The following is a 23,190-nucleotide window of genomic DNA, read 5'->3' on the forward strand; positions in this document are numbered from 1 at the left end:
GAAATAGACCAAATATGAAAAACTTTTTTTAGCTAGTTGCATTATTTCTTATTAAACATGTAAAAATGAGAAAAAACTAACATTTTTTGAATGAAAGCTATGTAGACAAAACAAAACCCTAATAAACTGACAAAAACGCACAACAAAATTACTTAAACTTTAATTAAAATATATTTGAAAATGAGAAACATAACTAATTCAACAATAATATCTCAATGATACTAAAATAAACCTGCATAATTTGCAACAAATCAACACTTTTTTTTTTTTTGCCACAACTGCCATATTTTTTGGGTCCACAACATTAATTTTACAATATATAGGGAGGTCCAAATGTCTGAAACCACTTTGAGATTTTTTATTCTATTATAGATGTCAATAAATCATGTGAGAATGATGTGAAAAATAAGACAGATTATCAACTGTTATAAACAGATCATGATTAGTAATAAAATAAGTAAATCTGTTACATTAATCATCTCCTTTGTACAGATGGTTCTAATTAATTTAAATTATGCTGATATATATGCTAATATAATTTGTAATTAAACATGTAAAAATGAGAAAAAAAAAACTAACATATATATTTTCCCACTCTGACAGCTACTGATTTTCAGGGATATTACAGTTAATTAAATGATAAACCATTTTTTAAAATGAAATATAAACTATAACTGAAATAGATCAAATATGAAAAACTTATTTTTTGCATTATTTTTTCATTAAACATGTAAAAATTTGAAAAAAAGAAAAAAATTTACTCAGACAGCCAGTAATGTTCAGGGAAATATAAGTTAACTTTTTTTATATATTAAATATAAACTATAACTGAAATGGATCAAATATAAAAAACTTACTTTCAGCTATTTGCATTATTTCTCATTAAACATGTAAAAATGAGAAAAAAAGCTGTTTTTTTTTCACTTAAGACTGCCACTAAGGTTCAGGGATATTACAGTTAATTAAACCATAAATCATTTTTTAAAATTAAATATAAACTATAACTAAAATAGATCAAATATGAAAAACTTATTACAGCTAATTTCATTATTTCTCATTAAACATGTAAAAATTAGATTTAAAAAAATCACTCAGACAGACACTAAAGTTCAGGGATATTACAGTTAATTAAACCATAAAACGTTTTTTTTTTTTTTAATGAAATATAAACTATAACTGAAATAGATCAAATATGAAAAACTTATTTCAGCTAGTTGCATTAATTCTCATCTTCATTAGTTTATCATTATGTATAAAACAACCAAATCTGAAATAAAAATGAACAAAAGCTATGTAGACAGAACAAAACTGAACTGACAAAAACACACAAACAAAATGACCTAAACCTTAATTCAAATGAATTATGGTTAGGTAAACTACAAATAAAAAGTACAATAATACCTCAGTGATATAAGAACACTTTTATATGTTTTACATGCTACATGTACACTAACAGTCAAAATATTTTTTTTGTTTTTGCAAGAAGTTTCTTATGCTCACCAAGGCTAAAGTTGTTTGATCAAAACACCAAATAATAAAAGTAATATTTTTAAATTTTACTGCAATTTGCAAGAACTGTTTTCTAACTTTTGACTGACAGAGTACTTACTGTAGTAAATAACAGTATTTCATAATTACAAACAACAAACCCTAAACCCAACTTTATAGTAAGTACACATTGTATTACTTATTAGTACTTATTTGTGTTTTACAAGGACTGTATAAAATAAAATGTAACCACATTTTCATAATGGCTAGACTGTGCTCTTATACTGTCAGGAGAAAAACATGCAAACATTTTCTGTGAAGCCTATATTTCTAATGCATTCAAATGTTATTCATAAAGCCTTGCAAAAAAATTATTTATTCTCATAAATAACTGTATAATAGCATTTGAAGTACATTATGGCTGTGTATAATGAAATTTTAAAATGATATTTATGATTACACCTGTATAGCTGATTTGTAATGTATCCATAACACACAATAATGACACACAAATGCAATGATCTGTTTTAATGCACTATACTCTATATGTGCATAGGTCTCCATATACCGTACAGTATATTAATAACACTAGTATTGTTATAGATATGTAACGTATTAGAATTTGTCATGCATGCATGTGGTTCCCATAACTATAAAGCATTATAATGGCCTAGATACAGATTTCAGAGTGTGGTTTGTGCTGGTTTATGTGTAAGTCAACATAAAGTGTGTGTGCTGTCATGACAGAAGCAGGATGAAGCAAATAATCAGCGGAAACCACAAAATGACCCACCACGAAACCACATTCCCGGTTTCATTTCTATATTCAGGTGAAAGTTGAAATATTACCCCACAAATAAATATCTTACACTAAACGATGCTAACGAACAGAAGAAACACAACATGTTAAAACTTGTCTGAGGAGAAACTGATTTCAATAACAGATATAGACCTGAAGAACACCTTTTAGCACAGCGAAAAGTTACCAATATGTGTAATAAATATAAAAAAAGAACAAATTTAACGTTACCTCAAAAAGTTTTGCTCTGCTAACGTCGACGCAGTAACTCGAAATAACGTAAGGACGACGCAAGCATTCAAAAAGACATTTTCATTTTTATTTACTAAACCAAAATAGCTTGTTCTTGTTTTAAAACCTGAATTTTAATATGAAAGGTTAAAGTAATGTACTTACTGTGACATCAGAGCTCGTACAAGCACGTACTGTAACAGACAAAACAACTCCGCATGTTTAATATCTCTGGCTCCGCCCATAACTAGAGTTTTACATGGCTGCTGTACAGAACATCTCGATGTCACTAAAACCATTTAAAAATAATAAAGCAAACCATTAATAAAGCATACATTAAATGTGATTTTCTAAAGGATAGATAAGTAATGTTATAATGGTATAACGTCGAAATGTTAGGGTGAGACACTGCAGGTGAAAAGGGAAAAAAATAACTAATAGTGTCACCTTACTTAGTTGATTGATTACATCGATAATCGAATACATTTTTTGTATTACAAGTTTTTTTTAAATGTTATGTTTTAATATGCAAATGAGGCATTATTTAATGAAATATGTGCTAATTTGCATACATTTCTAGTACAAAAATCTAAACACTGGATGAAGTCATTTTCAAAATTCTTGTTTATTTATTTTATTTTATTTTACATATTAGAGTTAAATGTTTTAAAGAGGGAATTTTGGGTATCTCATTTTGTCACTCCATAAATTCAGAAATACTTAGAATGGGCACAAAACAATTTAGTTTTTTACAGTTTTTTGGGGAATCAAATGTTGTATAAAATCAAGCAAATATGAACAAATCCCTCTGTAAAAACCTTCAGGATATAGACAGGAATACAAATGTAAAGTTTGGTGTGCTACTGAAGTGGAGATAAAATTATGTATTGTAATTGAAATCTATTGAAACAAATAGATAAAGTGCTATAAAAGAAACACTCAGTGTCTTTTGGATGTTTTTTTTTCTCCATTAGTCTGAAAAAACACTTTATGAAAAACCAAAAAGCTCAAAATCTCAAACTTGACAGGTACATGAAAAAACAGTGTTTTTGCCTGCAGTGTCTCCCCTTAAAATTAATATTTTGATAGTTTATAGTGTAAAAAGCCAAATAGGCCACTTTTATTTATTTATTTTTTGAATGAATGAAATATGAACCAGAAATAAAATGAAATGATAATATTTTAAAGCGTTTTTATATACATTTCATATTTAACCCGTTTAATCCCATATTTTTCCCAGACATGAAAACATCCAAATAATGTGTCATTAATAACCATTTAAAATAATCAATAACTATTTATTTATTTATTTATTTTTTTTGGAAAAGTGTACAATTGTGTTTTATGGTCAGTCACAGCTGTGACCGGTAATGTGTATACTCAATGAATTCTGAATAATTTCTGCAATCAATTTTTTATATATATATATATATATATATATATATATATATATATATATATATATATCTTAGGCCATCTATGTTAAACTCTTTCTATTCTAAACATTCTAGGTTTACTATTATGCATTAAAAAAACATTATACAACACTGATAGGAAGGAACACAATAGGATAAAATACAATAAAATACAAGCATCAACATATTTCAAAATTGTTACTTTTTTGTAAATAACATAACATTTTTATATTAGTGCTACAAGTACTGCAACATCAATATTGTACTTTTTTGTAACATTTGAATTTTTAATTTAGTGCAATATTTTGTCATTGCAACATTTTAGTGTAATTTTCACTGACAACTGCAATTTGATTTATATTATACCTTCACTGTTATCCCACCTGTCACTATTGTGACCTTCAACATGTATATTCCTTCCATGACAACACTCAACAAAACTTAATATATGTGAATTCATATAGTACTACACACCTTAAAAATAATGTACCAAAAATCTTTGTCATATCTTTATGTTAACATACTTTACTAGCCTTTTGTTTTGGATCTTTGATGCAGCCATCAACTTCTCAAGGTGTGATGTGACAATTTGCACTAATCATGTGAAACTGTACATATTTAATTGAGACCCTTTATTTTTTTCAATTTTTGCAGGAAGTGCACTAAAACATCAGTCAGTAAGCTCTTAGAGCTTTACAAATGAAGATAGATAGTTGTTTGGATTTTTACATGAATATTGTGTTACATTGAATAACAATGTAACATTATTTCAACCAAATTTGGACATTTTATTCTCCAAAAACATATTTGAAACCTTAAAAGTACATTTAATGTGCTTTCTATGGACATAAAATCACTTTTGTAAATTACTTTTGACTTGGACATTTTAACGTCTTTGACCCATATATATATATATATATATATATATATATATATATATATATATATATATATATATATATATATATATATATATACAGTCAAGCCCACTGGCATCACTGTGGAAAAAATATTGCTCAACTTTTATTTACATTTGAACAAAAAGTGGCATGTCCAAAATTATTCATACCCTTTGCAAACTGTCACAGTCTATGGGAAAATCCAAAGTTCTATACCATTCCAAATAGTCCAAGCTGTTCTCGACAGGTGAAAAACAGAAGCTCTCTGCTGTTGGTTTGTGGACAGTCATGTCTAAGACAAAGGAGCTCATTGAGGACCCGCGGCTGCACATTGTGGCTGCTCACAAGTCAGGAAAGGGCGATAAGACCATATCTAAATGTTTAGAAGTTCCAGTGGCTACAGTGCAAAGTATTATTAAAAAATACAAGACTTCTGCACTGTGAAAAATCTCAGAGGACATGGTCGGAAGCCAAAAGTGACTCCTGTGCTGGCCAGGAGGATAGTCAGAGAGGTAAAAGAGAATCCAAGGATCACCACCAAGGCCATCCTGATGAATCTGGGCTCTGCTGGTGGCAACATCTCAAGGCAGACAGTCCAACAGACACTGCACACCGCTGGGTTCCACAGACGCAGACCATTGCTGTAATAGCCCAAAAAAAATCTATTGATTATTGAGAAGGGTATTAATAATTTTGGACATGCCACTTTTTGTTCAAATGTAAATAAAAGCTGAGAAATATATATATATTTTTTCCACAATGATGCCTCTTGTACATCGTCTTATTATCTTTTGGAGAAGTCTGTGTCATTTCCAGTCCAAAAAAACTAGCTGGTTGAATAAAAGTAACTTTAAGTCAGAATTTGCCAGGGGGATGAATAATTTTGGGCTTGACTGTATATATATGTGACCCTGGACCACAAAACCAGTCATAAGGTTAAATTTGACAAAACTGAGATATATACATCACATCAAAGCTCAATAAATAAGCTTTCTATTGATGTATAGCTTGTTAGGATAGGACAATATTTGGCCGAGATACAACTATTTGAAAATCTGGAATCTGAGGGTGCAAAAAAATCAAAATACTGAGAAAATCACCTTTAAAGTTGTCCAAATTAAGTTCTTAACAATGCATATTACTAATCAAAAAATACATTTTAATAGGTTTACAGTAGGAATTTTACAAAAAATCTTCATGGAACATGATCTTTACTTAATTTCCTAATGATTTTTGACATAAAAGAAAAATCAATAATTTTGACCCATACAATGTATTTTTGGCTATTGCTACAAATATACCCCAGCGACTTAAGACTGGATTTGTGGTCCAGGGTTACATATGTGTGTGTGTGTGTGTCTGTGTATAGATAGATAGATAGAAGATAGATACAATGTTTTTGGCTCATTCAGCAATGCATCTCTAATATATACCTGACAAAGCCCATGTGTTACTTTACATCTATTTATTTGTGCCGATAAAATAATTTGAGGAACACCACAAAAGCAAATGCATTTTATCTGGAAATCAATTCTAGGCGTGATTAATGAACTCTATAAAGGTTTTAATTGTTTTTGAATTGATTTAGATATTGATCCCTTTCCAACATGGAAGGTAATTTGCTAGTGGTGAAAAGTCTTTTGAATTTATTAAACTAATTGCATTATATCATGGTTAGACACATTACATGACTGTGTTATGTGTAATCTTGCAAAAGCACTGGCGGATCCCACAATATATGAACTCGGCCTGAACTGAAAATAGCAAAAGAGATAGATGGATTGCAACAAGGAGTCAGTGAATATCTAGAGGCACAATTCAAGAGAGATATCTTTTAACCTCACAGGGATTTATAACGGATAGCTTGGCTGTTCCTCTTTTTTTTGCCTTTCTTTAGGAAGGAGTTTATCATCTTCAGCATTGCTGATACTGTAGTTCACAGCTTTTTTTCATGAGTGTATAAAGTACAGCACAGCGAGGAGGGAATCTGGAGGACATACATCACATTTATGTTTAATTCAAACATTGATTTGAAAAGCTGAACGAAAATATTGTGAGATCAGACCTTGAGTTATGGTCCATGTGTGCACGAGCAGCTCTTAACAGCATTATAAATTCTGCTCTCTGACGAAAAACACTTGAGGCATGAGAACTCTTATTATTTAAAGATTTATTAAATGCATAGAGATATATACAAAACCAATTATCCAATTTCACACTTTCAGCATTTCAAAACAGTCATGCTTTTCATTTTTGCTTCAGGTCTTTCAATCAAAATAAAGCTGGGTTTTAAAACAGAGACTTGAAGGAGTCTATTTCACACAGTGAAAAAACAGGCTCATAATGCTGGTTTAAGTACAAAAGTCTCATTGGAGTCCTGTGAAACGACGGGGGACCTTTATATTTGATGCATCATTCCGTTTAATGAGCAATTGTAGCTACAATTAAAAGTATCACATTCGGCTTCGTCTCATTCGTGGCACAAAACTTGACAAAACAGAACAAACATCTGTCTAATTGACTTCATTTCAGCTAGTCAATTATTGTGTTCAATAAAACTATCCTCCTCGGAAATAAACATCTAAATTAAAAGGAAGGCATTCGTGTTGAGGGATAGATCATGGGATAGCAGAGCTTGAAGTTTGGCCAAAAGTCGCTCGATAAAAAAGTGCAAAAGATGCGTCAGAAAAAGGCTCAGATGCATACAATTGTGAAAGCTAAAATAGAAAGAAATCATTTTCACATGCCAGCAGTGTACCTGTAACTACCTGACTGCAAAACTCCTCAATAAATGTGGTAATGTTCTGGCACAGGTGTGATTTGAGTCCTCGCGTTACGCAGTCGCGTCCTCTAAATGGCTTCCGCTCATTCTACTAACATTTTGGCGGCGCTGACCTGTGAAAGATTCACTTTGACGTCAGCCCCAGTTATAAAAGTAGATCTTCTGCCAAATGGGCAAGTACTCCATCAGCGGACCTGAGAGGACAGAAAAAGAAATCCAGTCAGCACATATCTCTAAGCTTTCCTAAAGCTTTTAGTGTGACAGCGTTGAACATCCCGTTGGGTGAGACGGATACGGCACTTACGCGCAACCAAACCGACTCCAGGAACATAATCTGCCAAGAAGCGAAGGAGGAAGAGGATCTTTGTCCTGTGAGTGTAAAAGAGACATTAGATCAGGGAACAAAAAGCACCATTACGCAGTAAAAGTGCGCATTGTGAAATCTAAATAGATCAGCTGTTAAACTCAATTTTTATATTTTCTCAAGAAAATATAGCTGTGTGACGCAGCCTGTGATGCTGCCAAGGAGTGGATAAGTGGCTGCTAAGCCTATATTGGATTTTATTATATTGCGCCAGTTTTATTGTCTGGCAGGTGCAAATTGAAACTGATTAGGTGAGGTTGTTTCTTTGTTGAAATTTAGCTTTCCATCACTTCCTCACCAATGGATCCTCTGCAGCGAATGGGTGCCGTCCGAATGAGAGTCCAAACATCTGATAAAAACATCACAATCCACAAGTAATCCACACCAATCCATCCCATTAATTAACATCTTGTAAAGTGAAAAACTTCAAACTTGATTCCATCTTAAAAACAACATGACCCATAATTCCTCCGGTAAAAAAAAAAAGTTTATCCCCTGATGTCCTCTCTCATCAAAATCCACCAACATATTTGTTCACTTTCAGAACAAAAATGTACAGATAATTTACTCACCCCCTTGTCATCCAAGATGTTCATGTCTTTCTTTCTTCAGTCAAAAACAAATTATGTTTTCTGAGGAAAACATTTCAGGATTTCTCTCAGTATAGTGGACTTCTATGGTGCCCACGAGTTTGAACTTCCAAAATGCAGTTTTAATGCAGCTTCAAAGGGCTTTAAACAATCCCAACCGAGGAAGAAGGGTCTTATCTAGCGAAACTATCGGTTCATTTCTAAAAAAACCTCTCATCTCATTTTCAAAATCGTCCTACATCACTGTTTTACCTTTTTTGTAAAGGGTGTTTGATCCTCCTTGCGCGTTCACTTTGTAAACACTGGGTCGGTACTTCTACAGCGATGTAGGATGATTTTGAAGTTGGAGGACAAAATGAAATGGGAGATTATCGACATACCCTAATTGTCTTGAACCAGAATACACTGAGTTTACACAGCGCTAGACAAGATGAGCATTTAAGGTTAAAAAGTATATAAATTGTAATTTTTTTTTTTCTCGAAAATAACCAATCGTTTTGCTAGGTAAGACCGGCTGGGATTGTTTAAAGCCCTTTGAAGTTAGACAAGACAAGCATTTGAGGTTAAAAAGTATATAAATTGTATTTTTTTTTAATAGATGGTTTAGAGGCCTTTGAAGCTGCATTTAAACTGCATTTTGGAAGTTCAAACTCTCAGGCACCATTGAAGTCCACTATATGGAGAGAAATTCTCTCAAAAAACTATTTATTTACGACTGAAGAAAGAAAGAAAGACATGAACATCTTGGATAACAAAGGGGTTATTAAATTATCTGTGAATTTTTGGTTTTGAAGTGAACTTCTCCTTTAAGGTGCTTGATCTGTGTACATTTCTCTCCCGATTCAGACAAGACAACATTTTCACTAGAGGAATCAAAATTATGGATAGAGGACTCGTATTTTAGATGACAGCAAAGGTTTTACGCTACAAAAGTCTTGCAGCTTTTCACTTCACGAGACGTTAATTGATGGACTGGTGTACACTCTTAAAAATGAAGGTGCTTTATGATGCCATAGAAGAACCTTTTTTGTCTAAACGGTTCAATAAATTTATATATTATACGGCAGCCATATCACCCTGTAGCCCAAGCTTGGTCGCCCACTGAAGCTAAGCAGGGTTGAGCCTGGTCAGTACCTGGATGGGAGACCTCCTGGGAAAACTAGGTTGCTGCCGGAAGAGGTGCTAGTGAGGCCAGCAGGGGGTGCTCACCCTGTGGTCTGTGTGGGTCCTAGCACCCCAGTATAGTGACGGGGACACTATACTGCCAAAAAGCACCGTCTTTCGGATGAGACGTTAAACCGAGGTCCTGACTCTCTGTGGTCATTAAAAATCCCAGGATGTCTTTCGAAAAGAGTAGAGGTGTGACCTCGGCATCCTGGCCAAATTTGCCCATTGCCCTCTAACCATCATGGCCTCTGAATCATCCCCATATTCCAATTGGCTCCATCACTCTGTCTCCTGTCCACCAGTAAGCTGGTGTGTGGTGGGCGTTCTGGCGCACTATGGCTGCCGTCGCATCATCCAGGTGGATGCTGCACACTGGTGGTGGATGAGGAGATACCCCTGACACTGTAAAGCGCTTTGAGTGTCTAGAAAAGCGCTATATAAATGTAATGAATTATTATTATTATTATTATTAATAAAGAACCTTTAACATCTGAAGAACCTTTCTGTTTCACAAAAGGTAATTTTGGCAAAAGAAGGTTCTTCAGATTATAAAAAGGTAAGAAAGAGATGGCTCTTTAAAGAACCTTTGACTGAATGGTTCTTTGTGGAACCAAAAATGGTTCTTCTATGGCATCGCTGTGAAGAACCTTTTAAAGCACCTTTATTTTTAAGAATGTAGTGCGGATTACTTGTGTATTACTGTGATGTTTTTATCAGCTGTTTGGACTCTTATTCTGACGGCACCCATTCACCGCAGAGGATCCAGTGCTGTGCAAGTGATGTAAGGCTACATTTCTCCAAATCTGTTCTCATTAAGAAACAAACATCTCCATCTTGGATGGGCTGAGATTAAGAACATTGAAATATTTGAATAAAACATTACTAAAAGTGGGACACTAATGCAACAGATGCAATAAAGGAGACACTGACTCTGAGTATCGGTCATAGAAGGGGGAGCGGAGTAGGTAATAGCAGAGCAGGAAGGCCCGTCTTCTCATCTCAGCTCTCTCTCTGCGGTTCAGCGTCTTCATGTCACGTAGCAAACTGAAACTGGATAGAAAACAGCATCAGACTGAACTTTTTTAAACCTTCAGAGACAGACAGCGAGAGTGAGAGAGATGCAAAGCACTCTGTACCTGGTTATCTCTAAGAGACCAGAGATGATCCAGGGTTTCCAGGAACGTTTGCCACAAATCCCAAGACTGGCCACTTACAAATGTTAAGGATGATGGATGGCAAACTGTCAAAATATTAAAACTATTTAATCATCACTGCATTAATCTTGTTTTTTTTTTCCATTAAACATAAATAAACTTCAACGATTAACTACAAAAACAAGAAAAAAAAGTATTTGCCAAATTGAGTTATATTCTCTAAAATAATCACAATAAGGTTTCATTAGTTAACATGAACTAAATGAACAATACTTCCACAGCATTTATTAATCTTACTTGCTAATTTCAACATTTAGTACTGCAATATTAAAATCACAAGTTGTGTTAGTTAATGCATTCTGAACTAACATGAATAAACAACGAAGATTAATAAATATCTTAAACCATGTTTTTTTAAGAAAAGATTAAGTGATTTCTTTGTGTCATATGGATGATGTTTACTTTACTTTTTTAAATTGTTATTATTTCCATTACTTTATTTGTCATTTGTATGTTTTACCTTTTTTCTGTGTAAAGCGCTTTTAGATGTACCTTTAAAGGCTTTACATTTTATTTAAAAAAATATTATTTTAAATTATTATATTATTGTAAATTTCACCAATTCTTTTAAAATCAGAAATCAAAACAAAATTACTGAATTAAAAAAAAAAAAAACTGAAGTGACGAAAAATGTATTACATTAGTTGGAGATTTAATTTCAGATCAGAACATTCATACTAGACCCTATTAAATGGGAATCAAGCTAACTTCTATGAAGGCCTCCAGACGACATTGATTTATAATAATACAAAATAGGCATCAAAATAAGCTAAAACCAGAAATCAGGGTATATCTTATATTAATTTACGCTCTCAACAACTGTCTTGGAAAAGCTAGATAGACTGTATGAGGTAGACAAATTTTTGATTGATTTATAGACAAGGAAAGGTCATATAAATTAATGAAATCTTAAAACTTCAAGGGGATTTTACAATGAACAAACATTTTGGCATAAATACAAAACTCAAAAACCAAAAACCCTTATCCTTAATCCTTATTTAGTAAATCATGATTGAAGAGGCCATATAAATTAATTGGTTAAGAAGAGTGGGAACCTTGAAAAACATTCAGCTCATAAAACTTCTGGAATCCTAATTTATCTTCAGAAACTAGGAGCGTTAACCTTCAGATATCATTTTGGACAATAGGAGGCCTTGGAGACAAAATGATTGAGAACCACTGCATTAGAGCATCCTTTTTTTTTTTTATAATCACTGTATTTAATTTGATTTTTAAGAGTTAGTTTGACATAAAACGACACTCAAAAACTAAGCATCAGCAGTGGACTAAACCACTTGCACCCCAGTTTTCAGATTGTTCCTACACCCTTGGGAATAAATGAATTATTTATGTCAATCCTGGGATAATATTACAATGATAGTGTTGTGAAAATTGTCATAAAAGAGAATCAGCAGAAAGGATACAATGAACAAGTGGTCTTGCGATGTACAGGGATTCTGCGATGGTTTCCTGCAGACCCAGAGGTGTGGGGCTTGAGTGCATCTCTTCTTCTCGATTCCTACTTTTGTTTTTTAGAGGGAGAGCCCAAAGGCGAGACTGCAATGATGGTGCTAAAAAAAAAAAAATAAGTTCACTATACAACTTCCATTGACACCTTTGTGAAACACTGGGTTGTATTGTCAGGTCTTACCGCTTCCTAGTGGTCTCACCACTCTTCCTGAACGCTGGCCCACAAAAGAAGTGTCCTCCTCATCTTCTTCTGTATTGTTCGCTGTGCAGGGAGATCTTTGTATGAATGGTGTAAAGGAAATCACTTTTCGTCATAAAGTACCCACAGCGCATTGACTGAAGGAACAGACAGTTCCTTTTGAGTCTCCTAGTATTACGCTCAAGGCCACGTCGCAGAAGCTCGACGTGCTCAGGCTCAAATTAACTACACAATCACAGCTTATCTTCGCAGGCCATACACTGTACTTATTGTCTCACACACTGATTATTTATTGTCAGCACTGGGAGTGTTTTTGTAGTTACTGCTGTGCGTTAATTGTTTGTTGTGACTGTGCTAAATGTCCTGAATGGTGGTTTCCAGAGACACTTTGGTTCATTTTGTTTCTTGTCACGCAGTGGCAAAATAGCAATACATTAACTTTGACTTCTGAGTGTGCAACCTTTGTGCTAGTATAAGTTCCCTTTATGCATTTGGCAGACTTTTCAAAGTGACTTCCATTGCATTGAAGGTATACATTTTATCACTTCTTGCATTATTTGGGAAACAAACCCCATGACCTTGGCCTTGTTAGCACTGTGCTTTACTGTTTGAGCTAAAGGAACACTTAGTAGCCAAGATCAGTAAAGGTGATATGAGTGACTTCATTTTTTCTATAAAGTGGACTTCAGTGGGACTTCAGTGGGACATTGGGACTCCCCAAAAAGCTTACATACGCTTGATTCTTAATACCGTGTTGTTACCTGAATGATCCACAGCTGTGTTTTTATTTTTAGTGATAGTTGTTCATGAGTCCCTTTTTTGTCCTGAACAGTTAAACTCCCCGCTGTTCTTTATAAAAGTCCTTCAGGTCCCACAGATCATTTGGTTTTTCAGCATTTCTGTGCATTTGAACCCTTTCAAACAATATGACTATATGATTTTGAGATCTATCTTTTCACACTGAGGACAACTGAGGGACTCATATGCAACTATTACAGAAGATTCAAACGCTTACTGAAGCTTTATAAATAAAAACGATGCATTAAGAGCCAGAGGGTGTGAACGGAATGAGGATGTGTACATTTTTCTGATTTTGCCTAAATATCATAATTTTTTTTTAATTTAGCACTGCCCTTCAGAAGCTACAGAAGAAACCTACATGTTCCCCAGAAGACAAAATAAGTTAAATTTACCCTGATCTTCAAATTCAAAAAGTGATTGCATCATGTTTTCTTCTGAAGCATCAGTGAGTGTTTGAACCTTCTGTAATAGTTGCATGAGTCCCTCAGTTGTCCTCAGTGTGAAAAGATGGATCTCAAAATCTTAAATTCATTATTGTAAAGGGTTCAAATACACAAAAATGCTGAAAAACCAAAGAATTTGTGAGACCTGATAGACTTTTCTGAAGAATAGCGGGCAGTTTAACTGTTCAGAACAAGCAAGGGACTCATGAACAACTATCACTTAAAAAAAAAAAAAAAAATTGCTGTGGATCATTCAGGTAACAACACAGTATTAAGAATCTAGAGTATGTAAACTTTTGAAAGGGGCCATTTTTTATAAATTTAATGATTATTTTCTATATAAAAAAAGACTATATGTAAACTTATTTTATGTTAAATATCTTATTCAGGTCAATACTAAATGAAAATATCATGCATTTTATATCATCCGTCTTATTTTGGAAATATATTTCACATTTTGCAGAATCTGAAAGGTGTATGTAAACTTTTGACTTCAACTGTGTGTGTGTGTGTGTGTGTGTGTGTGTAGATTCAGGCTGTTCTAGGTTGGTTGGGGAGAGAAAAATGAAAAATGTATTGCCTCTGTACAAATATTTGCATTTGCTCTTGCAAAAAAAAAAAATTCAAGACTCAACGTTAACATTCCACTGTGTGTTTTCTAGTTATTTTTGCAAACCTCTTTTGAAATATTAATAAATTTGTGGTTCTTGTCTATGACATCTCACCTTGACTACCAAGCTGAGAATCTCTATCCAGAGGAATTATAGGTGGTGATGTCTGGATGCCTGATTTGTACCAGAAAAGCAGGAGACAACGCAGGATCGCTCTGTAAAACACACCAGAGAATGGAGAAATAGGAGGCCAGAAATTTGAACACAGCAATGATTATCACATGAACTGTTAGTTTAACTGAACATGACAATTGTGTCATCAGTAAGAGCTACAGCAGAGGGGAAGATATTTGGTAAACAACAACTTAAATTTCTTTTATGTCCCACAAAAGAAAGTCATACAAGTTTGAAACAACATGAGGATGTGCAAATGATGATAATGTTTTCTACCCTTAAGTATAATGCCTCTGAAACAGGGTCCTTACTTGGCAATCTGAATGAGCAAAATAACTAGCCAGCGCCCAGCTTCTCCCCACAACTTGGCTGCCCCCATCTCAGTGAAAACCTCCACATACTCCAGTACAGACAACCAGGTTAACAGCCTCTGTTGAGAGAGACACTACACACACAGAAGCACAAGATCAGGACAAAACAGAGAATTGTTCAATACTTTTCTGATTGTTTCATTCAAAATGGAAGAGGTTAGCTGTACTGTAATCTCAGTCTCAGTGAAGAGTGAATTTGGGTCATTATGGGATTCAGAAATATTTCAGTCCCCTAGAGTTTCTAAAGTGGTGGTTCACCAAAATTATTTGCTTTTCACAATACTTTGGTATGCCCATTATTACGAATAAAAATAATTATTGCATTTGAATTTTTTTTTTTTTTTTTGCATAAATGATATTTATCTTAAACCAAGCATTTTGTCATGTCCCTGAGGCACTTCTCTGAGCATGTACTTAAATTATTAACAAAATGAACATAGTGTCTATGATTTTTGGCAATAATGTAAGCATTTATTTAAAATATTTTTTTCTCAAAAAAACTTTAATATATAAATTTAATAAAAAACTAAGTTCTAAAGTCTTAAAGTTTCGTCCCTCAGTCTGAACTCAACCCTGTCACACTAATCATTCTACACCCGTAATAATTTAGACTCTGCTCATGTGTGACATTATTTACCAGAATGTAATCATTCAGGGCTCTTCAATTGAGGTGCAGAAAATGGTTAGTAGTTTTATACTTTTTATTCATATGTTTTTGAGACATATTATAGTTAGGGAGAGTTCTGTCAAGCTTAACAACTCAACCCTGTCACGTGATATTAAGATGGAAAATGACGTTTTCAGCATTTTATTTTAATCCATAAGTATATACAATGCACTTGTTTTATTTCTGGCATATATGGTCTGATCTCCTAACTACATGAGGAACAGTGGACATTTTGATTGAAAAACCTCAAACCCGTCACAAATATACGTATTTCTTATTGTTATGGAGTTGTAAGCTTGTTACAGGGTTGAGGTATTTACTTAATTTATTAATAATTTTAATGAAATGATATAAATATTTTATTGTCATGGTTTCAGCAAATATGTGACCCTGGACCACAAAACCAGTCATAAGGTTAAATTTGACAAAACTGAGATTTATACATCATATGAAAGCTCAATAAATAAGCTTTCTATTGATGTATGGTTTGTTAGGATAGGACAATATTTGACTGAGATACATCTATTTGAAATCAGAAATCTGAGGATGCAAAAAAATCAAAAAGACTGAGAAAATCACCTTTAAAGATGTCCAAATTAGGTTCTTAACAATGCATATTACTAATCAAAAATTACATTTTGATATGTTTACAGTAGGAATTTTACAAAAAATCTTCATGGAACATGAACTTTACTTAATTTCTTAATGATTTTTGGCATAAAAGAAAAATCAAAAATTTTGACCCATGCAATGTATTTTTGGCTATTGTTACAAATATACCCCAGCGACTTAAGACTGGTTTTGTGGTCCAGGGTCACATATATACTTCATGAAATCATGACAACTCATATTTTTGTTAGAAATACATTTTTCAATGTAATATGTCTTCTTAAACTTTTACACATGAATATTTTTGGAAAAATATAGGGAAGACAATTAAGAATGAAAGCATTTCTTGCTGATTACCATCTGACATGTTAAGGACTAAAACAATGAAATTGTGGTTTTAGTTAAACTTCTGAACTAAATTTTGTTATACAAAAATAAACAGACCATTTAGCTTAGCTTCAGTCCTGTAAAAATGTAAAAAATATGATAATTGTTACATTTGTTATTATTAATATGAGGGACACATAAGTAGTAGGAAGATGTTTGTTTTATAACAAGTTCAGTGTAAAATCTTCATTTTGTCCGTTACGGGGTTGAGATAAAAAGATGTCTCAATCTGAAAAAAATTAAATTAATAAAAGGTTGTTAACGCCTGAGGTGGGAAATTTGATTTTTGGAGGTTTAACATGTGACTAATTATATGGGCTACTTAGAAAATGAATCATATGCATTTAAAAAAATGTATATTCCAAGACTAAATGTTACAGAATCCCAGGAATTTATTTAGAAAAAATCTGAAGAATTTAAATATATTTAAAGACTAAGGGCCTGGAATGTCAGTCAGATGGTCTATTTCAGTCTTAATGATGTTGAATAAGCTGCAATAAGGACTAGACTTCATGCTGTATAGTCTGGCTGAAGACTAGTTGAACTATCACAAACTCAATATAAAGTCAAACAGCCTCTGGGGACCCATGGCTGTAAACGCAAACTCATTCCTCCCGTCCCCATGGCTAAGCCGCTTTAAAATGCCCGCAAAGATATATATGTCTCTCAAGTACAAACATAAAGTCAAAAAAACAATGAAGGAGCTTAGTAAACTGTATTTGCTCCCAAAAACAAGTGTGTTTATCTGCAGGGGTCAGACGTATTTTTCACATGCTGCCCATTTCAAAGCTGTTTTGAGCAATACCAGGCTGTCATCAGCGGAGCAAAATGGTGGATAACAGCAACTCTATTGCAGAACAGTGACAGAGTTGGAGGAAAATAACTTCTTTGACAATGTGCAGTCAAAGAAAGCAGCAGCCTGTGACTTTGAACACATGAAGCTTGCCACAACTTTGAATCTTCTCTCTTGAAGCAGCTGTTCTAAAGTTTCACAATAGAAAACTCTCATTCGTACAGATACATTTATGGTAGTTGCCATGCCAACTGCACATGCTCATATCAGTCCTTATGCAAGTGTGATGATAAAGTAGGAAAAAAGAACGGGGCATTTTATGAAAAATCAAAGTTTCCTGGATCTTTTAATAGATAAAAGTGCTTGATGTAGCATGAAAACATAATGTAACTGTCAGAACTTTCTAGTTTAAGCAAGCATTTCGAACAGAAAAGGACATTTTCTGACGTCAAAGACCAGTTGAAGTTTACTGATCATTTCAGTTTGAATAATTTTTTGCATAATGCAATATAAGGCAGACTGCTTTATTTCTTGTGTGTTTGGATCCTTTCATGTGCAAAGACGCTTGTGCTTCCTAAAGGCACAACAGCATGAAAATGCCAATGAGGAGTTGGAAAACGAAACAAAAAACATCTACTAACATCATACGATGAAAAAGTTAATAATTTATAATACAATCCCTTTAAGGGACGTGCTTTACCACGGGCAATGTCCGGGAGAGATTCTTCCTCAAGATACCGTCGTTCAGCAGCACTAGAAGGTTAGACGCTGAGTAGACTGCAAATCAAAACGAGAAACACATAATTTACAAGAAGGATTCATAGAAAGGCTTGTTCTTAGAGCAATTATAATGCAAAAGATGATATAAAACAGTGAATCCTACCCAACTCCGAGATTTCATGAGAGTCTGAGAAGCGACCTGTCATGAGAAAAGTCATTGTTTTATATAATCAATATGATGAAAGCACTTCAAATTTCACCAAAACTTGTGTGCATCTAGAGCTATAATCTAAAGGGTGGTTAAATACAAAAAGATTGAAACAGCTTAGAATAGATTAAAAAGGTCTGTAATCTAAAACGTATTTATTCAATTTAAATAAATTCAATAAAAGTATTCAATACACACTTTTTAGAGTGCATACCTTTTTTTGCATTATTATTTTAAATAAAAACAGTGAGTGCACTGATTAGTCAGTGTGAAGTTTCCATACTTGAGTTTATGTTATTTCATATGTTCATTATGTTATTCAAAAACGTTAAAGCAGTAGCTAATAATAATAAAAGTAATAAGTAGGTGTGTCCAAACTAATAAAGACATCATTGTACAGTAAACAGGTTGGCATAACAATTAAAACAGTTGATCTGTTAGACAAAAAATTTAATAATAGGCATGTGCGCCACATTTTTTAATTCAAAAGGAAAATTTCTTCTTTGGCTGATGATGGTATAGACTGAAAAAGATCCTGGCTTTTACCTCGGAAATATTGTATTTCTAATAAGGCATTTTAAAACTTTACATAAAATATATTCTGTTAATTCTAATCTTTCTAAATATTTGGACATTGACAGCTCATGTTCTTTTTGCAAACAAACGGGAGAGTTTAGTACATCTTTTTTTTGATTGTCCTTCATCCAAGAAATTTTGCTCTGACCTAGGTTCTCATATATTCCACTCTGCCAATGTTGTACACTCCTTTAGTTTAAAAGATATTGTTTTTATTATAATAATTCTAAAAATAAACCCCTGGAACATGTTGTAAACTTTTTTATTTTATATGGTAAATTTTTCATTCACAAACAAAAATTTGAGAATAGTTCCTCATCTTATCCCCTTTTCAAAATTGAACTAAAATAGCTTCTAAAACCTCTTAATTTTATAAAGAATAAAAAAAAACTAAGATCTCTGAAATATTATACAGAGATATTTAAAGAAAACCCATGTATTTACAGTGCCTTGCAAAAGTATTCATTTTTTTCACATTTTGATTTGTTGCAGCATTATGTTAAACTGCTTCAATCTACATCTCATACTCCATAATGACAAAGCACAAAACAGGTTTGTAACAACTTTGCAAATTTATTAGAAATAAAAAACTGAAAAGATCCCGTTGCATAAGTATTCATACCCTTTTTTTGGGACACTCGAAATTTAGCTCAGGAGCATTCATATTGCTTTTAGATGTTACTACACTTCGAGTGGAGTTAAACTATGGAAAATTCATTTGAATGAGTCTGATTTAGAAAGGCACACACCTCTCAGAAAAGGTCTAACAGCTGAAAATGCATATCAGAGCAAAAGCCAAGTCCTAAGGTCAAGATAACTGCCTGTAGAGCTCAGTGACAGACTTGTGTTAAGGCAATGATCTGGGGAAGAGTTCAGAAAACAGTCTGCTGCATTGAAGGTTCACAGAAGCATTATCCATAATGGAAGATGATTGGAACAACTAGGACTCTAGAAAATGTCTGCCAGCCCCCATCCAAGCTGACAGAGCTTGAGAGGTGAAAACGTGAGGCAAAGAATGGCAGATAATTGCCAAATGCAGATGTGCAAAGCTTGTCACATCATACCCAAAAAGACTTGAGGCTGTAAAGGTGCTTCAACTATGTACTGAGTTAAGGGTATGAATACTTATGCAATGTACTTATTTCAGTGTTTTATTTTTAATAAATTTGTAAAATGTGCAAATCTGTTTTTTGCTTTGTCATTATTATGGTGTATGGAGGGTAAATTGACGTGGGGAAAAACTAATTTAAAGCAGTTTAACATAATGCTGCAACAAAACGAAATGTGAAAAAAATGAAGGGGTATGAATACTTTTGCAAGACACTGTATGCTTTCCTTATATGCGTTTGTTGGAATCTGTGTAATATCACATTCTGGTATTTTTTTTGTATCAGTGTTTATTTACTATTAATGTATATACGTTTGTGTTTGTCATTACTGTTTAATTTATAATTATTGGTCATTATTTTACGGATTTGTATGTGATCCCTTGGTCATGTTCTTGTTGTAGGTACTATCTGTTCAAGCATTAAAAAAACCTGCTAAACTTAATCTAAAATAACATTTTTCTGCGTTTTTATAACACCAAGTTAATTATGCTAACTTATATGAAACATTTGTAACGTTACTTGTAGAAACACACTCCCGCATACATTTTAATGTTGTTGCAAGAAAACAAGTAACAAGGATAGAAAAGATAACAACATAATACAGACATTTGCATACCGAAAAACCATACATCTGACTAGTCTTGCAGCACACTGTTATATTAGCCATTAGCGAGTGTGTTTACTTTCACTTTGACATGCAGAGTCTCTCACCTGCGATCAGGTAACTTAGCGCTCGCACTGCGCTCTCCAGATGAGACGCGGCTCCCGGGTTCGACCTCACATACTCCTCATAACGCTCATAAATACGACTTAACTTATCCATGTAGAGCACCGACATCACAATCAAATGAATTAATTCCTTATCACACACAACACATCCCAGAAAACACACGGAGACTGACACTTCCTCGTATACAGAGCTCTTCCTCTGACGACACTTCCTGTACGGCGAGCACGCGCGCCATTTAAAGTCGTAGTAACCTGTTTAAAACGATATTTTCGTGTGCGTTTTTTTAATGCATCTGTACAAACTGATTTATCGAACATGAACAGACGTTAGTATGCTTAAGTATGTTTATGTAACAGGAGAAAGGTTCACATTCAGATACTCAGGAACAGAAAATATGTGATTTTAAATCTTCCATTTTGCAGGTTGCCAATCACCTAAACCGAGGTTCACTCTGGAACAGCAGGAAAAATAACCATAAAAAATTGAAAAGAAGGAGACGCTTCTCGACAAAGAATGGTATGCACAATTAATCCACTATGAACTATGTATAAATGTATATTTATACACACACACACACACACACACACACACACACACACACACACATTGTGTTTACATGTTTTATGGGGACATTCCATAGGCGTTATGGTTTTCATACTGTACAAACCGTATTTTCTATGGCCCTACACCTAAACCTAGCCCTCATAGGAGATTGTGCACACTCTCAAAAAAACTCATTGTGCATGATTTATAAGCCTGTTTCCTCATAAATAAATAAATCATAAATAAATGTCCCCACAAGGTCAAAATTTACTGGTATTACTATCCTTGTGGGGACATTTGGTCCCCATAATGTGATAAATACTAGGTACACCGTGCAAGCACGTATGTCTATATATACAGTCAGGTCCATATATATTTGGACACTGACACAATTTTTATTATTTGAGCTGTTGACCAAAACATATTCAAGTTACAGTTACACAATGAATATGGGCTTAAAGTGCACACTCTGAGCTTTAATTTTTAGGGCAGTCTCATCAAACTGGTAGAAAGGTTAAGGAATTACAGCTCTTTAATATGTACCTCCCCCCTTTTTCAAGGGACCATAAGTAATTGGACAGTTGACTCAAAAGCTGTTTCATGGAGAGTTGTGGGCTATTCCTTCATTTTTTCTACATCAATTAATCTGGTAAAAGGTTTGGAGTTGATTCTAAGTGTGCGATTTGTATTTGCAAGCTGTTGCTCTGAACCCAACATATCAATCAAAGGAGCTCTGCATGCAAGTAAAACAGACAATTGTTAGGCTTCAAAAACAAAAGAAATGCATCAGAGAGATAGCAGGAACATTAGGAGTGGCCAAATCAACAGTTTGGTGAATTCTGAGAAGAAAAAGAACACACTGGTGAGCTCAGCAACATAAAAAGGCCTGGATGTTCACAAAAGACGACAGTATGGTAGATGATTGGATGATCCTCTCCTTGGTAATAAAACATTTTACAACATCCAGCCAAGTGAAGAATACTCTCCAGGAGGTAGGCGTGTCACTGTCAAAGTCTACAATCAAGAGAAGACTTCACCAGAGCAAAATAGAGAGGGTTTACCACAAGGCGCAAACAAGACCAGATTAGACTTTGTCAAAAAACATTTAAAAAAGACAGACCACTTCTGGAAAAGCATTTTTTGGACTGCTGAAATTAAAATCAACATGTACCAGAATGACGGGAAGAAAAAAGTATGGAGAAGGCTTGGAACAGCTCATGATCCAAAGCCTACAACATCATCTGTGAAACATGGTGGAGCAGTGTAATGGCATGAACATGCATGGCTTCCAGTGGCACTGGGTTACCGGTGTTTAGTGAGTATGTGACAGAATTCTGAAGTGTATAGGGATATACTGTCTGCCCAGATTCAGTTAAATGGAGCAAAGTTGTTTGGGCGGCTCTTCATAGTACAAATGGACGATGACCTAAAACAGGGGTTTTCAAACCTGTCCTGGAGCCTCCCCTGCCCTGCACATTTTGCTTGTCTCTCTCATCTAATACACCTGATTCAAATCATCAGCTCATTAGTAGAGACTGCAAGACCTGAATTGGGTGTGCCTAATAAGGGAGACATACAAAATGTGCAGGGCAGGGGAGGCTCCAGGACAGGTTTGAAAACCCCTGACCTAAAACATACAGCAAAAGCAACCCAGGAGTTTTTAAAGGTAAAAAAGTGGAATATTCTGCAATGGCCAAGTCAATCTTCTGATTTCAAATTGATTGAACATGCATTTCACTTGCTGAAGACAAAACTAAAGGCAGAAAGACCCACAAACCAACAACAACTGTAGTCAGCTGCAGTAAAGGCCTGGCAAAGCACCACAAAGGA

General features: G+C 34.0%; 1 protein-coding gene across 1 annotated transcript; it reads right to left on the reverse strand.

Moving 5' to 3' along the window:
- Positions 1-6,985: 6,985 nt before the first annotated feature.
- pex16 (peroxisomal biogenesis factor 16) lies at positions 6,986-21,002 on the reverse strand. The gene is made up of 11 exons (XM_073850528.1): positions 20,799-21,002; positions 18,358-18,393; positions 18,175-18,251; positions 14,959-15,092; positions 14,588-14,688; positions 12,601-12,681; positions 12,374-12,520; positions 10,872-10,944; positions 10,666-10,785; positions 7,919-7,983; positions 6,986-7,808 (listed from the first exon to the last, which is right to left on the reverse strand). Exons 1-11 carry the CDS (start codon positions 20,923-20,925, stop codon positions 7,750-7,752), a joined length of 1,020 nt encoding a protein of 339 aa, XP_073706629.1. The 5' UTR covers positions 20,926-21,002; the 3' UTR covers positions 6,986-7,749.
- Positions 21,003-23,190: the final 2,188 nt, after the last annotated feature.

This window comes from Garra rufa, chromosome 11 (assembly GCF_049309525.1).
Source record: "Garra rufa chromosome 11, GarRuf1.0, whole genome shotgun sequence".
NCBI lineage: Eukaryota > Metazoa > Chordata > Actinopteri > Cypriniformes > Cyprinidae > Garra > Garra rufa.

Coding starts and splice junctions, on each gene's coding strand:
- pex16 (XM_073850528.1), bottom strand. CDS start 20,925: ATGTCGGTGCTCTACATGGATAAGTTAAGTCGTATTTATGAGCGTTAT. Junction 12,521..12,600: donor GGTGAGACCACTAGGAAGCG/GTAAGACCTGAC, acceptor TTTTTTTTTTAG/CACCATCATTGCAGTCTCGC. Junction 7,984..10,665: donor TTCTATGACCGATACTCAGA/GTCAGTGTCTCC, acceptor TTACACTCACAG/GACAAAGATCCTCTTCCTCC.